General features: G+C 38.7%; 1 protein-coding gene across 1 annotated transcript in view; it reads right to left on the reverse strand.

Moving 5' to 3' along the window:
• Positions 1 to 364: 364 nt before the first annotated feature.
• iqch (IQ motif containing H) overlaps positions 365 to 20,258 on the reverse strand; it is a 64,721-nt gene continuing 44,827 nt past the window's right edge. The window contains exons 17-21 of the mRNA XM_063004138.1: positions 13,102 to 13,260; positions 5,025 to 5,150; positions 4,871 to 4,932; positions 2,674 to 2,782; positions 365 to 570 (exon numbers count right to left, since the gene is read on the reverse strand). Of these exons, the coding sequence (XP_062860208.1) occupies positions 469 to 570; positions 2,674 to 2,782; positions 4,871 to 4,932; positions 5,025 to 5,150; positions 13,102 to 13,260 (558 nt within the window). The 3' untranslated portion in view covers positions 365 to 468. The remainder of the gene's footprint in view (positions 571 to 2,673; positions 2,783 to 4,870; positions 4,933 to 5,024; positions 5,151 to 13,101; positions 13,261 to 20,258) is intronic.

Below are 20,258 nucleotides of genomic sequence, written 5' to 3' on the forward strand. Positions count from 1 at the left end.
TTGCTCTTAGATTACAGTTTAGTTTTAATGCAATTACAAACATTTATTTCTAACGATGATTTGGGAGCCTAAATTCGTTCAGAGATTTTAACTTCGGTCACCAGATGTGCCCAAATATATTGTACCGTATATTGTATTACTAAAGGTAATCTGCATCATAGTAAGAGACGGTCATAGTGCATGTAAACATATTTAGGTAGGTGGTGTGTACATTTTTCACCAGTTTAAGATGTTTCGAAAATCATATTGCATATTGCATCAGCTTTAGCACAACTACAAGTACCATAGTAATTAGTATCATACTGCCTGAGGTCAACACACTTTTTAAAAAGACAAATACAATAAGAATCGACCAATGATGAGCTGTTTGCTATTTGAATATTTAATAAACACATTTGAATGTGTAGAAAGCATTTATGGGATCATTATTAAAAGTTTAATTGGCAGATTGGCTTAAGAAATGAGCTGTTAAGAGAGTAAAGGTTCTGCACAGTTGTCGTCTTCTTTGTGTTCCTTTGTAGTATTCTGTATGGTTACGTCCAGCACCTCCTCAATATATTTGATCAATCCCTGTGACACACAAACAATTTTGTTTAATATTAAGTTTAATATTGTACTTTTAATTGGAGTAACAAATGACACTATACTACAACTATAGAGACAATTGAAGTCTAGTGGTTAAGGTACTGGTCCAGTAATCAGAAGGTTGCTGGTTCATACCTCACCACTGCCAGGTTGCCACTGTTGGGCCCTTGAGCAAGGCCCTTAACGCTCAATGGCTTAGATTGTACACTGTCACAACTGTAAGTCGCTTTGGATAAAAGCTGCTAAGTGCCGAAAATGTAAATGTACATTCATAAATATATATTTAGGCACTTGGGTGGTGGTCCAGAGTTTGAATCCCTAGCGTTGCTGTCGGCCAGTCGGGTGGCTACATACAGACATGATTAGCTATCCCTGGGCCCCTTGATGGACTGGCATTCTGTCCAGGGTGGGTTTAGTCAGGGGGTCTAAATACTATCTGAATCCACTGTACTTGTTTTAAAATAGATATTATATGTATACCAAAAATATAGGCTTTTATTCTGAGACATGCTATATATAACTTGTTATAAGAAGCTGTGTAAATGATGAGGACACAGATGCTTGTACACAGACCAGAAGAGGCAGACATACTTGCACCCTGAGCCAAACTCATAGCTGTTATCCTGGCAAGGAGATGCTGCAAAAAGTACTAAATGAAAATGTAACTGACAGAAAGTTTTGACATGATTAGATTAAAACCCTTTGGTTAATAACAGAATTTCTTTTCTGACAGTAATATTGACTAAAATTAATAAGGCTTTTTCCTGACAATGAACCTCTTGAACAACGTAGCGTGACCTGTCTGGTTTCAAAACTTTACATCTGTTTACTTCCAGTCAGTGCCTGCTATGCATAGATATCCTCACCTGTTTCAGTGGGATCAAAGATCACAGGCGTTCAGCTTAAGCTTGCGCCTTTGGCCTTTATGACTGAAATTCCTTCTGATTCCTTGAATCATTTAATGATATTATGCACTGTAGAGGGAGAAATATGCAAATCTTTTCCAAACTTTCTTTGAGGTACATTGTTTTTAAACATCTCAATCATTTTGGAGATCCTCTGATCATCTTTGCTCATCAAAGACTTTCCTGGATGCTGCTTTTCTACCAAACCATGATTACAATCACCTGTTAACATCACCTGTTTAGTTTTTTTTTACCTCATTACTAGCCCTAAATTGCCCCCGTCCCAACTTTCTTTGGAATGTGTTGCAGGCCTGAAATGCAGGAATGGATGTTTATTAATAAATGAAATGAAGTTGAGCAGATAAAACATAAAATATCTTGGGTTCGAATGGTCTGCAATCAAATAAAAGTCAAAGTAAATGTAAGGAACACTGCATTTTTTTTATTTGCATTTTCCATACTGTCCCAATTTCTTCTGAAACAGGTGAGGAAATCAGATGTATAGATGTGTAGCAGGCGGAAAGCGGACATACGTCACGCTACATTGTGCAAGAGGTCGAGGGTCTATAATATTGACCATAATTAACTCATAAAACATAACTTTTTTTTTCCAAGGATGGCATATTTTTGAAGCTGATTGTAACTGGATGCTTGTACTAGTGCAGCAGAGCTGTTATTTAATGTCACCCTTTTAATGCTGTAAGCATGGTACTGATTTGTACACCTCAAACGAACAGACATGATGTGCAAATTGTTAAAGCTCGAGAAAACATTTTCTTAAACAACGGTTCTAAGAAACAATAGTGTAAATGGAGCAGCTTCACGTTCCCACTCATTTTTCCCAAGGCTATGAGAGTGGAGTTATTATCTCACAGTATGCTATTCCCTCTAAATAGCTAATTGAGAAGCGAAGATTTCCAGAGGCATGGAATTTAATTTAAATATGCAACTGTGACCAGTGCTTTCTTTTACTACTCCAAACTTTTGCTTCCAAAGTCCTTACCTTGCAAACAGTCACGGATGCATCCACATCGAAACTAGGAGCTCGGCTCAGTATGCATCAGCGTGCGCACACTGGATGATTAAAACGTGCGGAGGACGCCGTTAACAGCTTCCACGTTTATAAGGAAGGAACAATTCGAGGAAAAAAGAGCAGCCAATCATTAGTTCATTAACAGTGTACCTTAAAATTGGTCTCTCCTTGCATATTTGGGGCTGATATTTCTTGATGAATGACGAAGAGGTTGCGAGCAAAGGTCAGCAGGGCTCCCTGGAGATCCTGGGAGATTGTTCTGTTAACGAGACGCAGAGACAAACGAGCTTACTAATGATCCCCATCTACTGCCATCAGAGGAAAAACCAAAAACAAAATCACCTTGTTTGACTGCTGGGGATGCTGGGAGTTTAATGAGAGCTCTCAGGCTTAAAGAGGGCTGTTGTTCTTTAGGGAGCAACAAGAGAAGGAAGCAGGGCTTGAGTGGTTAGCCGAGCACTGAGTGATGTATGCTTTTAATTGTGCACGGCAGTATTTTGTGAGACAAAACCTTTTATTTGAATTATTTGTAGTGGGACAAGGAAGTGGACGCTCAGCTTCTGGAGATTTACGTACCCAAACGTTGCCGTTCGAGTCTTGGGTGCAGTGGTCTGTTAGTCTAGCCCTAAAGAGCTAAGATTGAATAGGGGATGGCAGAAGCCATGCAATGGATTGGCAACCTGTCCAGGGTACTTCTGCCTTGCAGCCAGTTTTTCCTGGTTAAACAAGACCTACCACGATCCTGACCAGCCAGGATAAGGTGGTTAATGAAAATAAAATTTACACCACTTGTTAAAAACAGTATATTTTAATATACAAACATGGTAATTTAATCCAATATATAAAAAATAAAAAAAGTATTTTTTATATACAGTATAAACAGGATAATTTAATCTAATATAAAATATAATAACAATTTATTTTAATATAATCTAAAATATAAAATATAAAAACAGTGTATTTTTAATATACAAACAGGGTAATTTAATGTAATATAATATTTAAAATACAAAAACAGTACAATATTAAATCAATATAAAAATATATATAAATATTTAAAAATGTATTTTTTAATAAACAAACTAATTTAATCTAAAATTATATAGAATATAAACAGTATATTAATATACAAACTGTGATTTTTTTTATTCTGAAATAACATATAAAAAATTTTAAATCTACAAACAGTGGATTTTTATTTTAAAATAATATATAAAATATTTAAAAAATCTACAAAAAGGGCATATTAAAGTAAAATAATATATAAAATACAAAAAAACAGTATATTTTAATCTAATTTAATGTAAAATAATTTATAAAATATTAAAAACTGTATTTTAATAAACAGTGTAATTTAATATAAAATAATATATAAAATATAAAAAACTGTATATTTTAATATGCAAACAGTGTAATTTATTATAAAATAATATATAAAATATAAAAAAAAATTATATTTTAATATGCAAACAGTGTAATTTTAATCTAAAATAATATATAAAATATTAAGCAGTATATTTTAATATACAGGGTAATTTAATCTAAAATAATATATAAAATATTTAAAAACAGTATATTTTAATAAACAAACAGGGTAGTTTAATCTAAAATAATTTATAAAATATTTAAAAACTGTATATTTTAATATGCAAACAGTGTAATTTAATCTAAAATAATATATATAAAAATAAAAAACTCCTTTAATAAGAAAACAGTGTAATTTAATATAAAATAATTTATAAAATATTAAAAACCATATATTTTAATATACAAAGTAATTTAATCTAAAATAATTTATAAAATATTAAAAACAGTATACTTTAATAAACAAACAGTGTAACCTAATGTAAAATAATATATGAAACATAAAAAAGTGTATTTTAATAAACTAGATTTTTATCCAAGACTGCTGGAATTTGCTTTAACTTCACTACAGGGTAATTTAATATAAAATAATATATAAAAATATAATATAAAAAACAGCATACTTTAATAGACTTGCCACTTAATTTTCATCCAAGACTGCTGGAATTTGCTTTTATTTAGCCACAGAGCATTAAAAGGATGGGTAGTAATGATGGGTAATAAGACATTAGCATTAAATTCATTATAAAAAAATGTTATATATCAACTCAACTTTTTCTTAATGGGCCTGAATTAGTGGAGAAAAGGGCTTGTCCAAGCTGTTCGCATAAATTGGAAACACACAACTCACACAAAGCAATGTTGTTGTATACTGTTGCACTAATATGCACTGATAAAAACATGATTTGATAGGAGGGGGCAGAAAGAAAGGAAAACAGAAACATGGAAGCAGTGTGTGTGTCGTATGGTTGTGCTAACTTACACCATGCCGAGGCTGTTCCTCTCTGTACCGTCATGGAGTGTGAACACGGAGCCTTGCTTTTCCTGAAACAACAGATGATAGCAGCTACAGCGCCAATATGTTAAAGAAAATAGCTATTCTTCCAGCTCTAGTGGGCATTCGAGAGACCCTTTACCTTGATGTCAAAGCCTATGCCCTGTGCCTTGCAGATCTTGAAGAACACACTGTAGTGGATAATTGAGAGGTGAGTATGAAAGAGCTGGTTGCTCATTACTGCAAAACGGCTCGTCGTTGATGCTGGCTGAGGAAACACACAGTGAACCAATTACATTTCAGTATTAAACATGGGTGCCGGATTATTCTTTAATGAACCACATTCAACTGAGCTATTTCTAAGCAACACTGGCAATGTATGATTTGCTAATATTCAACCCCAATTCCAAAAAAGTTGGGACGCTTTGTAAAATGTAAATCAATGTAAATAAAAACAGAATGCAATGATTTTATTAACAATAGAACTGCTATCAAGTTCTAAATGAGTTAATCATTTTCATGAAATGGTAAAATGTCTCACCTTCAGCATCTGATATGTGTTCTATGTTCCTTTGTGAATAAAATATGGGTCCATGAGATTTGCAAGTCATTGCATTCTGTTTTTATTTATATTTATTTACACTTTACACAGCGTCCCAACTTTGTGGAATTGGGGTTGTAGTTTAATTAGTGATCAATCAGTCTAATAATAATAATAATAATATTCAAAAACAGTAATAAGAAAGGACAGCGGTAGCTCATCGGTTAAAGTAATGGACTAGTAATCACAAGGTTGCCGGTTCAGTCTACACCACCACTGTAGTTGCCACTGTTGGACTCTTGAGCAAGGCCTTTAACTTTCAATTGCTCGAATTGTATTGTCATAATTGTAAGTCACTTTTGGAAATGCTGCAAATGTAAACGTAATAATAGGTGCTTTTGTGGTGCACTGGTTTATTACGATAGTCCACCACCTCTGAGATACTGGTTTGCATATCAGCCAACTGGGTATCTACACGTACATGATTGACTATGTCTGATGGGGCGATGGCTGAAGCCCTGCAATGGATTGGCGCCCTATCCAGGGTATTCCTGCCTTGCACCCAGTGTTAAAAACTTAAAAAAGAGTAACACGGTATGTTATTATTTATAACAGTAACTACTACTGTATGTAATTACTTTTATTTATTTTTAATTGACACCACATGTATCTGTGTTTAGCTGAATTTTCCTCACTGTTTCACTTTTAAACTTGTGTTACAGCTCGAGGTTCTAAGAAACTGTAAGAATCAGCTTTTTATTTCAGTGTTTTTTATATTATATTTGTGTTATTTTTAGAGTATACAGTGTATCACAAAAGTGAGTACACCCCTCACATTTCTGCAGATATTTAAGTATATCTTTTCATGGGACAACACTGACAAAATGACACTCTGACACAATGAAAAGTAGTCTGTGTGCAGCTTATATAACAGTGTAAATTTATTCTTCCCTCAAAATAACTCAATATACAGCCATTAATGTCTAAACCACCGGCAACAAAAGTGAGTACACCCCTTAGTGAAAGTTCCTGAAGTGTCAATATTTTGTGTGGCCACCATTATTTCCCAGAACTGCCTTAACTCTCCTGGGCATGGAGTTTACCAGAGCTTCACAGGTTGCCACTGGAATGCTTTTCCACTCCTCCATGACAACATCACGGAGCTGGCGGATATTCAAGACTTTGCGCTCCTCCACCTTCCGCTTGAGGATGCCCCAAAGATGTTCTATTGGGTTTAAGTCTGGAGACATGCTTGGCCAGTCCATCACCTTTACCCTCAGCCTCTTCAATAAAGCAGTGGTCGTCTTAGAGGTGTGTTTGGGGTCATTATCATGCTGGAACACTGCCCTGCGACCCAGTTTCCGGAGGGAGGGGATCATGCTCTGCTTCAGTATTTCACAGTACATATTGGAGTTCATGTGTCCCTCAATGAAATGTAACTCCCCAACACCTGCTGCACTCATGCAGCCCCAGACCATGGCATTCCCACCACCATGCTTGATTGTAGGCATGACACACTTATCTTTGTACTCCTCACCTGATTGCCGCCACACATGCTTGAGACCATCTGAACCAAACAAATTAATCTTGGTCTCATCAGACCATAGGACATGGTTCCAGTAATCCATGTCCTTTGTTGACATGTCTTCAGCAAACTGTTTGCGGGCTTTCTTGTGTAGAGACTTCAGAAGAGGCTTCCTTCTGGGGTGACAGCCATGCAGACCAATTTGATGTAGTGTGCGGCGTATGGTCTGAGCACTGACAGGCTGACCCCCCACCTTTTCAATCTCTGCAGCAATGCTGACAGCACTCCTGCACCTATCTTTCAAAGACAGCAGTTGGATGTGACGCTGAGCACGTGCACTCAGGTTCTTTGGACGACCAACGCGAGGTCTGTTCTGAGTGGAACCTGCTCTTTTAAAACGCTGGATGATCTTGGCCACTGTGCTGCAGCTCAGTTTCAGGGTGTTGGCAATCTTCTTGTAGCCTTTGCCATCTTCATGTAGCGCAACAATTCGTCTTTTAAGATCCTCAGAGAGTTCTTTGCCATGAGGTGCCATGTTGGAACTTTCAGTGACCAGTATGAGAGAGTGTGAGAGCTGTACTACTAAATTGAACACACCTGCTCCCTATGCACACCTGAGACCTAGTAACACTAACAAATCACATTACATTTTGGAGGGAAAATGACAAGCAGTGCTCAATTTGGACATTTAGGGGTGTAGTCTCTTAGGGGTGTACTCACTTTTGTTGCCGGTGGTTTAGACATTAATGGCTGTATATTGAGTTATTTTGAGGGAAGAATAAATTTACACTGTTATATAAGCTGCACACAGACTACTTTTCATTGTGTCAAAGTGTCATTTTGTCAGTGTTGTCCCATGAAAAGATATACTTAAATATCTGCAGAAATGTGAGGGGTGTACTCACTTTTGTGATACACTGTAAGTGTCAAAAACAACCCCATTATTTTACATTAGCCTAAAATATATGGAAGTCCATGGGACCATGGAACGCATTAACAGGTTTCCCATACATCCTTATAGGAAAAAATACCTTGAGACTCAACGCCTTTTAAACTCAACGCCAGTCCCAGAACCAATTGACGTTGAGTTTCAAGGTACCACTGTAACTGTTTTTGCCAAATGTTATGCACAATTATTTTATATTTGATCAGCCTAACTGAGTAAACAAAATAGTTATTGTAGCATATGTAAAGGTTTGGACACCCTTCCAGGACCTAATTACTTGGTTAGGCCTTAATTGACCTATTAGAAGTAATTAAGCAGGTCAAGAAATGCAGAAATACACTTAACCAGCAAGCACCTGACTGAAGATCTAAGTCTAGGCTAAGCAAGACCCCCATGTGATAGCGATGGACCTGCAGGAAGGTTAGCTGACACAGTTTTAATGTGCAGCGTTGATTGCACCAACATGATCTGCATTAAAGAGTCATTAGAAAGAAAACCTTATCTGCAAAAACATCTAGATAAGCCACAAGCAATATGGAAACAAATGCTCCGGACTGATGAAGTAAAAGTTGAAGTTGGCCGCTATCACTAATGTATGGAGGGGGAAAGAGCGGCGTTTAATGAAAAGAACACCTTGCCAAATTTGGCTGGCACGAAGACTATTCTATTATGCTTAGGTTGTATAGCAGCCAACGGCCCAGGAAACGTTGCAAAGGTAAAATATCAGCAAATTTTGGAAGCAAATGTGAGAGAGTCAGTCAAGAGACTGGAGCTTCTTTATAATTACAATCTGGGGGTAGATCACCCAAAAATAAGAGTATTACAGAGAAGACAGAGACATTTTTGTACAAGCCACAATCAATTACATTTTTTTCTCTTAATATTAAGTACAGCGGTACCTTGAAACTCAAAATCAATTGGTTCTGCGAGTGGCATTGAGTTGGAAAACCTGTTAATATGTTCCATGGTCCTGTGGACGTCCATATATTTTAGGCTAATGTAAAATAATGGGGTTGTTTTTGACACTTATACACTGAAAATAGCACAAATATAATATAAAAAACATTTAAATAAAAAGCTGATTCTTACAATTTGTCAGCACCCTAAGCTGTAACACAAGTTTAAAAGTGAAACAGTGAGGAAAATCCAGATAAACACAGATACATGTGGACGCTTTCAGAGTAAATCTGATGGTTATTCCACACAAATGCAGATTCGTCTCATATGCACACTTTGATGACGTATTACTGCACCGCTCAAGCCGAGCACTGAACAAAGCGACTGTTCATTGTTAATTTGAATACATTTTTTAAAAACTAAAAGCATGATGTAAGAACATGTTGAGTTTAAGGGAAAAGTTGAGTTTAAAGGTACAAATTTCTCAAAGGGTGTTGAGTTTCAAAGATTTTGAGTTTAGGGCACGTTGAGTTACAAGGTACCACTGTAATGACACACTAACATTGGCTAAAATAAATACTTAAATAATTACAAGTTTTTGTTAATAGTTAAATATACTTCAAAGCTTGTTTTTAGTTTAGATTGCCAATTAAAATTAAGCCACATGTAAATCATCTGTGCCTCCGTAGCCCTTCTGCAGGCCATACATGGCAAGGCATTAGGGCATTATTCTGATAATTAGAGCAGGAGGCAGTCAAGAGACTGGAGCTTCTTCATAATTACAATCATCTGGAGGTAGATCACCTCAAAAATAAGAGTAGATATACTAACAAAGATTGAAAGACACCTAGCTATACCAGGTTAGCTATAAAAAGTGTTGACACTCAAGTTTTTGTTAACAGTTGTGTTTACTACAAAGGTTGTGTGTACTTCTTTTCACAAATAAGGTGATTGTCAAATCAAATGAACCCACATGTCAATCATCTGTGCCTCCACAGCACCTCTGCAGGCTATAAATGGCAAGGCATTATGGCAATATTCTGTAACCCTATACTCTCACTGATCCCCACAGCGAGTGGGCTTGTTACAGTGAATAAACATAAAATACACTTCTTAAATGATTATTTTACATTAATAGCAATAACAGATGTTAGCTCTGTAGGACTTTTGCGAGGGTGAGCACTACAGGAGCTGATTAGTTGCGATGAGCAGGACTCTAAGGACTTTGAGCGTACGCGAGACACATTCTGCCCGACAGAAGTAAAGCACAAGCATCGCGGCCCGTCTGCAGGCCATACATGTCAAGGCATTAAGGCATTATTCTGTAACCCTAAACCCTCACTGATCTCCACAGCAGGTGGGCTCGTTACAGTAAATAAACATAAAATACAGTTCCTAAATGATCATTTTACATTAATAGCAATACCAGATGCTAGCTCTGTAGGACTTTTGGGAGGGTGAGCACTAGATTGTTTGTGTACAGCACAACCAAGGACAGCAAGAACAATTAAAAGATGTATGTGAATGCTACAGGAGCTGATTAGTTGCATTGAGCAGGACTCTAAGGACTTTAAACGTACACGAGACACATTCTGCCCGACAGAGGTAAAGCACAAGCATCGCGTCCCCGTCGCACTCTGGAGACGCTGAGCGATTCTCTCCGAAAGAGCTACTCTGTAAGGTGTCAAAGGCACCGTCCTCATCCGACAATAAAGACCCTTTCCAGTCGGGACTTAATTGTGTTTGTAATATCCAGGCCCCTTGTGACGGCCGGAGCCATTAACGTGAAGCAGGATATACGCCGCACGCGCGTGCACACACTAAATGAATGTTTGATAAAATAATACAAGTCTCAGATTAACAAGCGTAAACTTGGGCTTGGCGCTAATAAAGAAAGTCTATTGTTCAGGGGGCCGGCATCAGGTTGATGAGGTGCTCAGGCATGCATACACATGCATAATGAATGCTATATGAATTATTAATGAGTTGATTATTTAGGCTCATCTATCAAAATGATAATGAATTTAACATCTAAGCACCAATCAGGTCCAAAGCGTAATTACAGCGTTTAGTTGTATTTAACCAAAAAAAAACCCCAACAACAACAAACCTTTGGCTGATCACTCTTTATAGATGCAGTGATGTATAGAGACAATATTCTGGTGAGAGGACCATTATTGCTCTCAGGTCCACTCACTGGCAACAGATGCTAGATAATTACATTCTCATACTACCCGGCTACATTTAACGATCTTTTGTTAATTCTCTTCCTTTAGTTCAACAAAGGCTTAGTGTCTTAGCTCTTAGTTCACTTAATGGCTGTAAACGTATTAAAAATACCTAGATTTTTGCATTACTTGATAATAAAAAGTGGTCTCATCTTCATCTATATCATAGTAACAGACATTTTCATTTAATAATTGAATGAATATATTAATTGATAATTAACAGTTCAGTTCAGGTAATCTTAAATAGCTCTTCTGCAGGTCTATTGCTATCATATGGGGGTCTTGCTTTGTCTCTTTATCCAGCATTCAGTCAGTTCTGGGCATTTCAAAACACTATTGTTGTACTTTTGTAATGGCTCAACTGAAATATAGAGTGGCAGGGGGTATGTGTTGCAGTATACTGCTCACCTGCCATGCCACTGGGGTCAGTAGATGGCATGTAGGCGCAGATTCTTTCAATCTACAGGCTTTGCGCCTTATTAGGCATTCATTTGCTTCAGCTGTGCTGTGTGCAGTGGGCTTCCTTCACCATGCTTTACAGCTGGAATGCAGTTTTTCCTAGTACAACCCCAAATCAGAAAAAGTTGGAGATTTGGGACAGTATGGAAAATGCAAATAATAAAAAAAAAACTTACATTTCTTACATTTACTTCGACTTTGATTTCACTGCAGACAGGATGAACCTGAGATATTTCATGTTTTGTCTGGTAAACTTCATTTAATTTATTAATAAACATCCATTCCGGCATTTCAGGCCTGCAACCCATTTCAAAAAAAGTTGGGACAGTAAAGCATTTACCACTTTGTAATGTTGACATTCCTTTTCACCACACTTAAAAGATGTTTTGGCACCGAGGAGACCAAGTGATTTAGTGTTTCAGCTTTTATTTTGTCCCATTTTTGTCCAATCAGCCCAATGCTGATTCGTCTGACCACAATACACGTTTCCACTGTCTGTATGATGGTCCATCCTAGATGCCTCCTAGCCTCTTCTGGACATGGTTAACATAAGGCTTCTTTTTTTGCACAGTAAAGTTTTAAGTGGCATTTGTGCATGTAACTCTGTATTGTAGTGCTTGACAAAGGTTTGCTAAAGTAATCCCTCACCCATGTGGTTATATCAGCTATTGTTGAGTGGCGGTTCTTGATGCAGTGCCATCTGAGGGATGGAAGATCACGTGCGTTCAGCTTAAGTTTGCGCCCTTGGCCTTTATGCACTGAAATTCCTCCTGATTCCTCGAACCGTTTAATGATATTATGCACTGTAGAGGGAGAAATATGCAAATCCCTTCCAATCTTTCTTTTTTTCTTTGATAAACTGGAGATCCTCTGATCATCTTTGCTCATCAAAGACTCAGCCTTTCCTGGATGCTGCTTTTGTACCAAACCATGATTACAATCACCTGTTTGGAATCACATCAATATTTAGTTTTCTCACCTCATTACTAGCCTTAAATTGCCCCCGTTCCAACTTTTTTTGGAATGTGTTGCAGACCTGAAATGCAAGAATGGTTGTTTTTTAATAAATGAAATGAAGTTGAGCAGAAAAAACATGAAATATTTTGGGTTCAAACTGTCTGCAATCAAATAAAAGTCAAAGTAAATGTAAGGAACACTGCATTTTTATTTTATTTGCATTTTCCATACTGTCCCAGCTTTTTCTGATTTGGGGTTCTACATTCATTTGAAAAACATTGTCCCAGACATGAGCATTCAAATGGTTTTCTTCCTGGTGTTCCTCACTGAACAATTTTTGCTTTGTATCTTTAATCTCTGTTTATTATTTGTACCGACTGACTGTTGAAGAAGTCATTATGCCAGAGGATCACATACTTCCTCCAGCCTGACCTAGCATGAATATTTTATCAATAAAATTAAACCATCGATCATACAATGTACACTTTTGAGTGTGTTATTAGCTTGGGCTAAATTTGTTTGCTTGTTATGACATGGATAAAGATCAGACCACATTTTTTGAGCAATTGATGCCAAAATCCAGGTCATTCCAATAGTTTACAAATGTACTGTTCACTGCATAGATAAATAGTGATTGCAGAATATATAAGATGATTTGAGGAGTACTGTATTAGCTGTAGATGCTCCTTGGAGTACAGAGGGTTTGGCGGAAGGGACCTGCAGACTGCTGGCGTGGCAGTTCAGTGTTCCTCCTGTCATAAGTAGCATGAGCTGGGTCATTGCCAGCTGGTTACTGTAGCCCAGGTCCAGATCAACAGCCCATACCTAAAAATCACACACACACACACACACACACACACACACACACACTCATACAGATTAAAAAGTATTGGTTTGTAATGTTGTGACATCCAATGAATTAAAGGAATAGATTTCTCCAGATTCCTTGAACCTTTTGATGATAGTATGCACTGTAAAAGGTAAAATCTTTAATGGCTTAGTGAGACGTATTTTAAACTGTTGGATTATTCACAATAAATTGCAGTTTTACATCCAAAACAACCCCATTATTATTATTTTATTATTATTTTCTCCCTTTTTTTTTAGTTTTAAGGTACCACTGTAATTTATCACATAATGATTTATTATTATAACATAGACCAGCATTACTGAGCCTTCTTTTATTTCTAAGACAAATTATTATTACTGTAAAATTGTTACTTCATGGTATCAAAAGATGAGTGCGCTGGTGATCACATAAAAAAACTGAGTTCATGTAAGAGCGAGAGATGGTGAGAAAGACGAAAAGAGCGAGAAAGAGAGAGTCTCTATATCAGGCAGGCTGACGGGCTACTCTCCTCACATCTGTATGGTTAATGGCATCATTATAAGGATATTAAGGGGTCAAGCCCCATCGTGGCCTTATTCTTAAACAGGGCTAATTTTTCCTGATAATAATCTAATAGCTGTGCCCCTCTTTAAACAGTGGGAAATAAATCACCAGTGAAAGAGTTGTTAATAACTAAGTGGCAGTTGGCAGCCTCTCCCGTCGTCTCTATTTGTCAAGCTAAACGCTCCTGCCAGGGAATGCAAATGGCGGTGCAGCTCCTGAACTCTACCCCCCCCCCCCCCCCCTCCTTAATCGAGGCTTTTAATCGGGGCTCACCAGAGCCAGGCTGCATAGATATTTTCATCCACAAGCTTAAACCAGACCTTAACCCAGTAAAGGTAACAATAATAGCTCAATACAATCTGTTTGAGTGGGATTTCTTTTCTAAATGGCCTAGTCACAATGATGACTGTGATGATTATGAAATTTTAGCTGATTAATGGTAATACAGATAACAGGGATAAACGATTTTATTGCCTTTCTTGCTGACATTACACCACTTATATATTTTTTTATATTATAATGAATTAGGCACGGCACGGTGGGTAGCACTGTCGCCTCACAGCAAGAAGGGCCAAGATTCGATTTGCTGGCCAGACTGCAGGTCCTTTCTGTGTAGAATTTGCATGTTCTCCCTGTGTCCACTCTAGTTTGCTCCCACAAGTTCAAATACATGCATGGGTGGCACAGTGGCTCAGTGGGTAGCACTGTCTTTCCTCACAGCAAGAAGGTCCTGGGTTCTTGGAGTTGGTCTGTGGAGTTTGCATGTTCTCCCTGTGTCTGCGTGGGTTTCTTCCGGGAGCTCCGGTTTCCTCCCACAGTCCAAAGACGTGCAAGTGAGGTGAATTGGAGATACAAAATTGTCCATGACTGTGTTTGATATAAACTTGTGAACTGATGAATCTTGTGTAATGAGTAACTACCGTTCCTGTCATGAATGTAACCAAAGTGTAAAACATGATGTTAAAATCCTAATAAACAAACAAAAAACAAACAAATACATGCACTCAGGCTATACTAAAATTGCCCCAAGTGTGAGTGTGTGTATTAATGTGTGTGTGTGTGTGTGTGTGTGTGTGTGTTTTTTTGCCCGGTGATGGACTGGCAACCTGAATAGAGTGTTTCCTGCCTTTAGCACACTGAATCAAAGCCACTTGACCCTGATCAGGATTAGTGGTGGTAAAACAGACAATGAATGAATTATATAATTAATAAAATGAATTATATTATGCTTTCATTAAATAAGCAGTAAATGTACTGACCTGCTGTTAATTACCATAACCAATAGATTGTATTTATTTCTGTAGAGGAACACATACCTAGTGCTAGATTTTGGGTCAGAACCGCATGGTTTACGTCTTGCCACAACATCTCTACTGGGTTCAAGACAAGCTCTTAAATAGGCCAATTCAGAAGAATTGAAATCAGCTTTTTTACTCATTCAGACAGTCAGAACTTTTTGTTGTATTTAGGATCACTGTCCTGTTGCACTACCTTATATAACTGTTGCAGTTATACACTGCCTGGCCAAAAAAAAAAAGTCACACACTCTAATATTTGGTTGGACCGCCTTTAGCTTTGATTACGGCACGCATTCACTGTGGCATCGTTTCCACAAGCTTCTGCAATGTCACAACATTTATTTCTGTCCAAAGTTGCATTAATTTTTAACAAGATCTTGTATTGATGATGGGAGATTTGGACCACTGAGCAAAGTCTTCTCCAGCACATCCCAAAGATTCCCAATGGGGTTCAGGTCTGGACTCTGTGGTGGCCAATCCATGTGTGAAAATGATGTCTCATGCTCCCTGAACAACTCTCTCACAATTTGAGCCTGATTAATCCTGGCATTGTCATCTTGGAATATCCATTGATGGAATAACCTGGTGGTTCAGTATATTCAGGTAGTCAGCTGACCTCATTCTTTGGGCACATAACGTTGCTGAACCTAGACCTGACCAACTGCAGCAACCCCAGATCATAGCACTGCACCCACAGGCGTGTACGGTAGGCACTAGGCATGATGGGTGCATCACTTCAGCCGCCTCTCTTCTTACCCTGATGCGCCCATCACTCTGGAACAGGGTAAATCTGGACTCATCAGACCACATGACCTTCTTCCATTGCTCCAGTGTCCAATCTTTATGCTCCCTAGCAAATTGAAGCCGTTTTTGCTGGTTAGCCTCACTGACAAGTGGTTTTCTTAAGGCTACACAGCTGTTTAGTCCCAATCCTTTGAGTTCTCTTCGCATATCCCTGAGTTCTACTGTAGTTTTTCTACCATTTGATTTCACCAAACGTTTAAGTGATCACCGATCACGATCATTCAAGATTTTTTTTCCGACCACATTCCTTCCTCGAAGATGATGTTTCCCCGTTGGACAGTTCTTAACCCGATTTTAGTTTTCTCTGCTTGATGCATGCCAATAATTTGACCCTTCTGAAACAGCTTTTCCACGACCACAGGATGTGTCTTTCAACATGGTTGTTTAACAAATGAGAAGCTACTCACTGCATCAGTTAGGGTTAAATAACTTGTTGCCAGCTGAAACATAATCACCCATGCAGTAATTATCCAATGGGAGGCTCTTACCTATTTGCTTAGTTAAATCCAGGTGGTGACCTTTATTTTGGCCAAGCAGTGTATATAATCAAAGCTCCCCAAAGCTTACTAATCATACAACCATCAGGTTTTGCAAGTTTTGCAGTTAGTATGATCATGATCATTGAAGTATGCCTGTGGGAATTTGTGCCCATTCAGTCAAAAGAGAATCTGTATAGTTTACATTTACATTTTCTGCATTTAGCAGATGATTGTATCCACAGTGACTTATAGTACCGTGACAGTATATTGTCTAAGCAATTAAGGGTTAAGAGCCTTGCTCAAGTACCTACAACTAAGGCTACAACTGCCCTATATTGGGCACAAGTTGGGCACTGAAGGTCAACAAAACTTCAGTTAATATTGCATTTTATTCCACAGCTGTTTAATGGGGCTCTGTACTACAGACCACTGGAGTTTCTTTATGTCAAGCTTTTCTTTATGTCACATAAATTCAGTAATTAGAAGGGGTGTCCATATAGTGCAGTTTATCTGATATCTGATATTTCCACCCCGTATATAATTAAATCTGTCTTGTTTGACTTAACAATGCTTAAAATGATTACATCTAAAGAATGCTGGTCTCTTACTACAGCTCAATAAATTGTTCGGTGCAAAATAAAAAGCAATATTACAAGGTTAAAATCTATATCCAGCTCTGACTGGCTAGGCTGGTTGAGCTAGTGGCTGAAAATAGGACCTAGATATTGTTCAGGATCGATCCAGGGGCGTCTCCTGACTCGCAGTTTATACCAGGGGTTTGTGTGATGGGCCAGACTCCAGAGAGCCATTTAGCCAGTCTGTAAGAATCACCCGGGCCTGCCTCATTGTCAGGCACGACAAAGGCGTCTGATATATACGCCTGGATCGTACCTGTTTTTTCTATAGCCTCTTAGCTTTCATTAAAAGCTGCGATCCTGCAGCTGAGCCTCCCCTTGCACACAATGTGAGGCAGACCTACAAGGGCAAACACGTGCGACCCTCCCTCCTTTTTTGCCTTTAAAAAGATACACCAGCTTTCAGCAACAGGTTTGAATGTAAATTGATGTTCGAATAGAGACAGGTTTGCTCTGGTCTGGCTCTGCCATCTGGTTGCGTGCCAGGATTGATGGGATGTAATGCCCATAATGCTGTCTGAATTCCTTGTGAATTCTAAGGGAGACACGAAATGAAATTCATTCTGTGCTTTGTTGTTGTCGTATTTTACTGGATCAGGTTTGTAATGGACTGATTCTGAACAATATCTAGGTCTATAGACTGATCAGACATAACATTAAAACCACCTCCTTGTTTCTACACACATTGTCCATTTTATCAGCTCCACTTACCATAGAGAAGAACTTACTGACTGTAGTCCATCTGTTTCTGTACATACTTTGTTAGCCCCCAGCATGTTCTTTAATGGTCAGGACTCTCCCAGGACCATTACAGAGCAGGAATCATGTGGGTGGTGGATCATTCTCAGCACTGCAGTGACACTGACATGGTGGTGGTGTGTTAGTGTGTGTTGTGCTGGTATGAGTGGATCAGACACAGCAGCGCTGATGGAGTTTTTAAACACCTCCCTCACTGTCACTGCTGGACTGAGAATAGTCCACCAACCAAAAATATCCAGCCAACAGCTCCCCATGGGCAGCGTCCTGTGACCACTGGTGAAGGTCTAGAAGATGACCAACTCAAACAGCAGCAATAGATGAGCGACCGTCTCTGACTTTACATCTACAAGGTGGACCAACTAGGTAGGAGTGTCTAATAGCTTTGCCTTCTTTGTATTCAGTCACATGATACAAATGACACATGGTAATTAATATTTCATGGATAAATTGATATAATTGTCACTTTAGACAAAGCATCTCTCCTAAACACCATAAATTTAAATGACACAATGACCGCCTTACCTTTGTGTCATTTTCCGTATGTATTTGAATACAAAACCAGGGTTCATTTTGCTTTCTTTAATTATTTACATTGATTTATTTGTCTCTTATTTAATCGTATGTGATTACGAACACACTTCTTGAGTGATGTGTTGACAAGATACCTTCAAACTGAAGAAACACTTCGGTTTACTTCACTAGCTGTGTAATTCTTTTTAAATTATCAGTCATTTTACTTAAGTAACATCTTTGCTACTCTGTGCACCCACCTCTGTAATCCACTTTGTGTGGGTTACAGCAGTGTAGGTTTGACTGAAGCGTGCAGAGGTGGCTTCTCCGGGGTGCTGTGGGATCCATCAGCACTGAGTAAACCAATTCGGTTTACGCTTTTCCTTACAAGCCCTAATGTCCTTTTACGCTGTAGGAGATCGGATTGAGAAGCTCCCCTCTGCCCTGTATATTCCAGAAGGCCAGTTCACACACCACTGCTCCTGAGTGCTAAACGCTCAGCGCTGCCATCTCTCAACAGGGCTTTTAAACATTTAGGAAACAGCACAGGGGTTTGGACTACAGGCGCTTTTAAATGCAGACTATTACAACGAGAGCGCGTTGCTCTGCCCTCTAGTGTCCAGTGAGGGTAGAGCCGATTCAATGAGGAACAATGAACTCGGACAATTGCATATCTAGTATTGCAAAATAAAATAAATAATTACTGTAATTACACTGTAATTACAGTTCACATTCAACCAAGATTTAGTATCTACAAGGTGTAACCTAGAAGTTTTTATGACTATTGTTTCAAAAAGGCGTGATGATATGTAGGTGTTACACAGCTCAAGATTGTTAGAGACACTGCCTAGAGGAAATTTGGCCGGTTCTCCTTGAGTCTGTGTGGGTTTTCTAAAGATGAAGTAAATGTGTGTATCGGCACCCTGTTTCCACGCATCCATAACCCCCCACAGGACCACCACAGAGCAGGTATTATTTAGGTAATGGATCATTCTCAGCTCTGCAGTGACACTGACATGGTGGTGGTGTGTAAGTGTGTGTTGTGCTGGTATGAGTGGATCAGACACAGCAGCACTGCTGGAGTTTTTAAATACCGTGTCCACTCACTGTCCACTCTATTAGACACTCCTACCTAGTTGGTCCACATTGTCAAATCAATCAAATCAAATCAAATCACTTTATTGTCACGTCACATTAACACAGGTGTGAAAGGTGAGTGAAATGCTTAGGTGCGTAGTCCCTCACAGTTCCAATACACATTAATTATATACTCATTAGCTTACATAAAAACTAGCACCATTTGTTCAGTATATACAGATATAATACAGGAATCTTTATGTGCAGATGTGCAAAATTATGAAAAGTGAATGAATATAAATATATAAAATACAATTGAAATAATAAGTCCGAGATGTACAGTTATTGTGCAAGATATGAGTTACACATGGTAAAGTAAAGTGCAGAGTGCAGAATGGGTTGTAGGGGGGGGGGGGAGATCACTGTATAGATTGTGAGTGGTGTGCTTGTTCATTGCTGTTCAGCAGTCTGATGGCTCGGGGGAAGAAGCTGTCTCGGAACCGGCTGGTTCTGGTCCTGATGCTCCTGTACCTCCTGCCGCTCGGCAGCTGTAAAAACAGGCATTGGCTTGGGTGGGTGGAGTCCTTTATAATCCTCCTGGTCTTCCTCAGGCAGCGGCTGGTGTAAAGATCTTGGAGGTTTGGCAGTTGAACCCTGGTGATACGTTGGGCTGTCCGTACGACCCTCTGCAGGGCTTTCCGTTCCAGAGCTGTGCAGCTCCCGTACCAGGCGGTGATGCAGCCTGTCAGTACACTTTCCACAGTGCACGTGTAAAATGTCCTGAGGATACGGGTACTCATGCCAAACCTCTTGAGCCGTCTGAGGAAAAAGAGGCGTTGTTGGGCCTTCTTCACCACCCGTGTGGTGT

The sequence above is a fragment of the Trichomycterus rosablanca genome, chromosome 11 (assembly GCF_030014385.1).
Source record: "Trichomycterus rosablanca isolate fTriRos1 chromosome 11, fTriRos1.hap1, whole genome shotgun sequence".
Lineage (NCBI taxonomy): Eukaryota > Metazoa > Chordata > Actinopteri > Siluriformes > Trichomycteridae > Trichomycterus > Trichomycterus rosablanca.